Genomic DNA, 6,045 nt, shown 5'->3' on the forward strand with positions numbered 1-6,045 from the left:
ATGGGGTGTTGAGAAGAGGAGAGAGCTCATGGCAAATGGTCTAAATCCTACTGTATACTAGGTGTTGGAGAGAGAACAAAAATCAGAGGGAAAAAAAGGTTCTCATAAAGCATATAGTCCAGTAAGCAAAACTCAACTATAAATGATCAGAACTGATGATATGTTCATTGGTATTGCTGAAGATAGTGATCTATCTGCTCATCCTTTATGAATAACAAATCTTAATTTGGCTTTGATGTCATGAGTATGGGAGATAAAGTCTGGGTCACAGTCTCCTGGTCATCATAGTGTGAGCTCCCATAAAATGGGTTAATATCATTGGAAATTTATATCATAGGAAAATTAATATCATAGGAAATTCACTGAATTCACTCATTGTATGAATAAGTCAAAAATACTCTTGAAGCAATCATCAGAATTCAGTCAAACCTAATAAGGCCTTTGCTGCCTTGGGCAGGTGAGCGTGAAATTTAATTTGTGCTCATTGTCCCAAATGGCAGCAGTTCCAACTTTACTGATGTAGTATCAGTGTCTCTGAGAGGGAAATCCACATTTCATAAGATATTCTCAATTAGACCCTAAGACTTCTCTATTCCCTGCCTCTTGCAGACAGTCTAGAGACTGCCACATGAGTGCGGGTCAAATGGACTGACTTGGGGTGATCAGCACCCTATAGGAGGGAATCCCAAGATCTTGTTGCTTTATTATATTCCCCATTCTGGGAGGATGTGCTGAAGTATCTGTTCCATTGTGATTTTTCTATCATATCTCAAAAACAAAGCTTAGTGAGTTGGGGTGGGTGAGAGCAGGAAAGAGGGATGTGTGAGCAGGAGCAGGAACAGGAGCAGGGGATCTATTCTGCAGGGATCTCTTCTGCAATAGTTAAAATCATATATAACTTGGCTTTGTCTCTCTTTTTTTTCTTTTGCACTGAAAATAACCAGAATAAACTAGAGGGTGAGAGCTATTTTGGCAAATATAGGTCATTGGGAGCAAATGCTGTGCACATCCATCTAGCCTGACCCATCTAGCCTGACTCATTATACAGATCAGGAAACTGAGATTTACCCGAGTTCGCACAGCTTTAAGTTTCAGTTGTGGGACTAGAACCCAAGTCTCCCTAACTCCAAGTCTAGCATTCTAACAGCTATACCCCATCTGTTATTTCTGGGCTTGTTCCTTTTGAGATAGTCATCCCATTTGGGATGTATATATCCCACCTCTCTTTATCAGACTCCTGTGACATGCATTAATAAGGAAACCTAAAATGTCTCAAGTCAGTGAAGCGTGGCCACTCTCTCTGTCTCTGGAGTAGTTTCTTGTTTCTTAAGTCCCAGTTAAAATATCTGTGGGCTCAGCTGAGAAACTGAAGTGATCACATGCCCCAGCCGGGAGCCAAAACTGCCCTTCTCAAAGGTCCTGCAAGCTAAGCTAGAATCTGGTGAGCCATGGGGCAGTTTGGTCAGTGGCTGTCCATCAGTTTCTCTTCAGAGAATCTCCGTAGCCTTGTAGAGGGCAATGTGTCACTTTTTGGGGGATAATAAGAGCACTGGAGCCTTTTCAAGTCCTGACTGGCTTCGAAAGAGGAAGCCGCCAGGGCTTTCCAAAGCCGACTGGCTCCTCCAGCTCCAGGGACCCTCAGCAGCGACACATGCCAAGTTCTTTGCTGGTTTCCCGATTAGGGAAATAATAGAAACTTCAGGAAACTTCCTGTCTATTTTCAGCCTTGGAATTTCTATTTTCCCTTCAATAATTTGGTGAGGGGGCGGCGGTGGTGTAAGGATTATAAGCCACATTTGCAGATGAGGAAACCGTCCAAACTAAGAAATGACAAAACCCTACTTATCATACTGTGTTCCACCATGGTTGGAAAGGTACCTTAGCTCGGCACCCCCATAGCCGTTTGGGAAATAAGTAAAAGCAGCAGACTTGCCACTCACTGAAAACCTAAACGGACTTGTGTGTGTGTGTGTTTTTTTAATCTCGTTTTCATATAGGCAACAGCCTCAGATTCCCATCACTACAGGAACGGGTGTTGTGTATCCTGGTGCTATTACCATGGCAACTACCACCCCATCTCCTCAGATGACGTCTGACTGCTCCAGCACCTCGGCCAGCCCGGAGCCCAGCCTGCCGGTCATCCAGAGCACTTACGGCATGAAGACGGACGGCGGGAGCCTGGCCGGGAACGAAATGATCAACGGCGACGACGACATGGAAATGTACGACGACTACGAAGATGAGCCCAAATCAGACTATAGCAGTGAAAACGAAGGTCCCGAAGCCGTCAGTGCCAACTGAGGAGTGTTTGCAGAATCAAAATGCTCAGACTGGGGTTTTTTTTCTTCATTATTTTTTTCCTGAACAAAAAAAAAAAAAAAGTCTTAAAGAGCCCGCATGCATTTGTGGCTCCCCAATTACATCAGCAGAATGGTCTTAATTGTTTCATAATGTGTGAGACAGATGGAGTTTTCCCTGATTTTTCATGAACTTGTGTTTTTTTTTTTTGTTTGTTTTTTATTTAGGTGAAGACATATATTAAATATGAGACATCGGGACTTGAAAACTTATCTGAATCTATAGCTGTCTTACCAGTCTTACTTTTTTTTTTTTTTTTTTTTTTGGTCTTTTTTTTTTTCTCTTTTGGATGTTGATAAAGGTTTAAGTTACTGTTTTTAGATGGGGTTAAACATTCTCACTCAGGTATGCTGTGCCGGCCTACAGGTTGTGAATGTGTTTTTATTCTGAATTATGTTAGCAAACAACTGCAGATTTCATCTTGTGAACGCGAGCAGAATGTCTGCGGGCACGCGAGCACGGCTGCGTGCAGAGCACTTAAAAAAGGCCTCTGAATTCCATTTTTCCATGTGTAGAGTTGAACTTCTAATGTGCCAAACTTTTTCATCACTCTTGAATCTTAAAAAAAAATTTTTTTTTGAAAGTCTTAAGGGAGACACTGCAAAGTCTTAGACAATCCTTTGGCATCTTAAAAAAAAAAAAAAAGGATAACCACAGGTTGTATTTTTTCCTTTTTTTTTTTTTTCTTTTCCAGAAAATGGTAAAGTACTCAGGAATCTGGAGACAGGATATTGTAAGGAGTGAGCTTGGTTGCCACCGTGCATGTACCCAACTGCTTTTGCCTCTTACTGTGCCATCAGTGTGTGACATGATACGATATGATGTGATGTGATGTCCACACAACAGAGCGATCACCAGTTATGAACAAGGCTGCTTGTCCCTGTGTGAGGCTGCCTCTCACAACCCCCATTACCCCTTTGCCTTTAACCCTGGCATTCAGTCTTAAACATATTTTCTCTTAAATAATTTATTCATTCCAGAATGTCAAGGGTCCAATGATTATTTATTTTAAAAAGCATTGTTGGTGGCATTAACTTAACAATCCTTATTTCTACCCTTCTTTCCTCAAACCTCCCCCCCCCCAGCTTCCCCCTCTCCCCTTTTTTTTGGTCCTCCATTACCTGCTACAGACATGAAAATGTATGCAAGGATTGTATGTCCCCAGAACATCTGGAAGCATTTCTTAAACATAATGATAATTCAAGTTAATTTTTTTAAAGCCAAAAAAAAATTATTCTTTACAGTAACTGGCTATAGGACTGTGTACTTGCTGTCCAGGTATAGGCCCTTATAGCTGACCAGGCCAGCCTTCTGACTTCCTATTCTATGTCCAAATCCTATGGGAGCTGATCTCATCAGGGAGTGATGAGGCAGGCTTCAGGACCTCCCCAGCAGGAGGACAGATAAGAAAGTTCAGAAGACAAATCCCTATCCATGCTTACAGGACCCACCCAGGAGCTAGAGTGAAGAGTGAGCCAGCAGAGCCAATGGCTGTGTGGGGCTCGGGTTTGTTCATAAAATCCCATACATGGGGAGAAGTCACCCAACAGCCTCCATGCTGCATGTAGAGAGGTAAATAGCGAGTCAGGATGCATCTGGGGACTGAAATGTAAACTCTGGAGGAGCCAAAAGAGAGGGAAAAAGAGGAGAATACTCGCTTTCGAGAAGCTCCTGCATTTAGAACCAAGGAACCAAGAGCTCAAGGGGAGGTAGAAGAATTTCTTTGGCTGCTTTCTTCACCCCCACAAATAGATCACCATCTCTACAGCAGGTGGGGTCCACACTTCCAGCCTTGGGTGTTTGTGTGTGTTTGTGTGTGCCTAGGATGGGAGATAACGTACAGAACTTAATTCACCGTGCACATGCAGTACCCATCCCTGGAGAGGTCTCCTGCTTGGCTGTAGGGCTCCCAGGCTCCCAATGATACCAGCTCCCTCCTAGGTCCACAGCTTGGTTCTCTGCCCACTCCTATCTCCTTCAATGAGTTCTTTTTGCCTTGCCCCCCACTGTCTCCGTTCAGAAAGCTAACGACCAGGCCTATTCATCCCCAATGGGACAAAATACAAGCTCATGACGAGGACATAGGAACAGGGCTATCAGATTTCTTGAGCCATCTCATCACTTGAAAGCGACTAGCAGATCTTTGTATTTATTTTCTCCAAACCCAAGGCCATACCCAATAGCAATAAACAGGTCTAGCCAAGGGGAGCCTGAGCTCTGGGCTCCCATTAGCTGGTGAGCGCTCTCTATAAGCTGATATAGGTACTGATAGACAAGTTGTGTTCTTAACATCAGTTGGGGATCAGAACTTTGTTTGAATACGTTTTTGCTCAGAAGAGGAGGAGGAGGATTACTTACTAAAGATGGACTATTTATTATATCGTCTTACTGACTTATCCAGTTGGTCACCTCTCCTTAGTTCTTTCTCTTACCCACTCCCTCCCCTTCCCCATTTCCCAACACCTTGCTTGCTCCTTCCTTCTTGGTTCTGTTGCATAGGTAGAGTGCTGTATGGCTAGCATTGTGTCGTCTGTAATTAATTTTGCACAAAGGCAAACATTTAGAGTAGTTGGTTAATTTTGTTTTGTTTTTATGACCATGCCAAAATAATATTCTGGGCTGGTGGAGAACAAAGGACTGTTCTTTAGGACTGAAACTTGATTTTGCTCGTAGTACAAACACACACACACACACACACACACACACTCACAGATGTTGTTTTGTAAGTGTTATAAGCACTGGATATAAATGGTATTTTTTATCACTTCTGACTAATGTGAAACTGTTGTACGAAAAATACATGAACAAAAGTCATCTGTTTCGACTCGTGTGGGCTTGCCCCGCAGTTGCCGGATTTGAGTCATTTTATGTCTTGTTATTTCATTTATTTATGCAAAATCCATGCGTGTATGAACACTTTGTTGGAGCCGCAGCCCCTGCCCGCCTCAGCGCCGGGGTTCGGTCATTTCTAGCCACGTTCTTCAAAAATGAAAGGCTATTCAGGAAGGATCTGATTGTAAACGTCTCATTCATTCGCTGGGTCAGACGGGAAGGTTGTATCTGGATCTCAATGGTGCGCATAAGCAATTTATTGTATTTATTAGCCAACTTTGGCTCTAAATGTCGGTGGAAATTAAGAAAGGACAATCGTAGCGATAGCTTCATTTTACTTTTATCGGGGCTCGAAACAAAGTCTTTTGATGAATCTACCATCTCATTTTAGATTTTTTTTAAAAGTGTAAATATAACATAGGAAATAGAATTTTATTTTTGGTTCATGAATAATTAGTGAAGTATAAGTTATGTATTTACTTTTTCTGTTCTGTATCCATGTATATTGGTCCATATTAAAAGCTGACAAGTCACTGTACCTCATGCAAATGCTGAATTATCAGAGTGAGAGATCAGTGAGAGCGTAGGCTTGGACCTATAGCTGGGATAGCAAGACCCCTCACTTGGGCTCTCACTGAATTTAGAAGATACCGTCCACAGACACAGACTTTTTTTTTTCCTTATAGAAAGTTGATACATTGAAAATACCAAATTTCCAGGATAGCTGGTAGGAAACTCAATTTGCTTTGTGAATCCAAGCAGAATGCATGAAATAGTCCTGTTACTGTTTGATAGCAGAAAGCATGAATAGCATTTGGAAAGCAAAAAAAAAAAAAAAATTTCTGAAGATTAGAC

At 42.2% G+C, this 6,045-nt stretch overlaps 1 protein-coding gene across 14 annotated transcripts in view; it reads left to right on the forward strand.

Moving 5' to 3' along the window:
- Positions 1-4,754, forward strand: part of SOX6 (SRY-box transcription factor 6) — a 633,323-nt gene extending 628,569 nt beyond the window's left edge. For all 14 annotated transcript variants that reach the window (XM_031942052.1, XM_031942057.1, XM_023506259.2 and 11 more), the window contains one exon: positions 1,998-4,754. In XM_031942052.1, coding sequence (XP_031797912.1) covers positions 1,998-2,301 — 304 coding nt within the window. In that variant the 3' untranslated portion in view covers positions 2,302-4,754. The remainder of the gene's footprint in view (positions 1-1,997) is intronic.
- Positions 4,755-6,045: the final 1,291 nt, after the last annotated feature.

The sequence above is a fragment of the Sarcophilus harrisii genome, chromosome 6 (assembly GCF_902635505.1).
Source record: "Sarcophilus harrisii chromosome 6, mSarHar1.11, whole genome shotgun sequence".
NCBI lineage: Eukaryota > Metazoa > Chordata > Mammalia > Dasyuromorphia > Dasyuridae > Sarcophilus > Sarcophilus harrisii.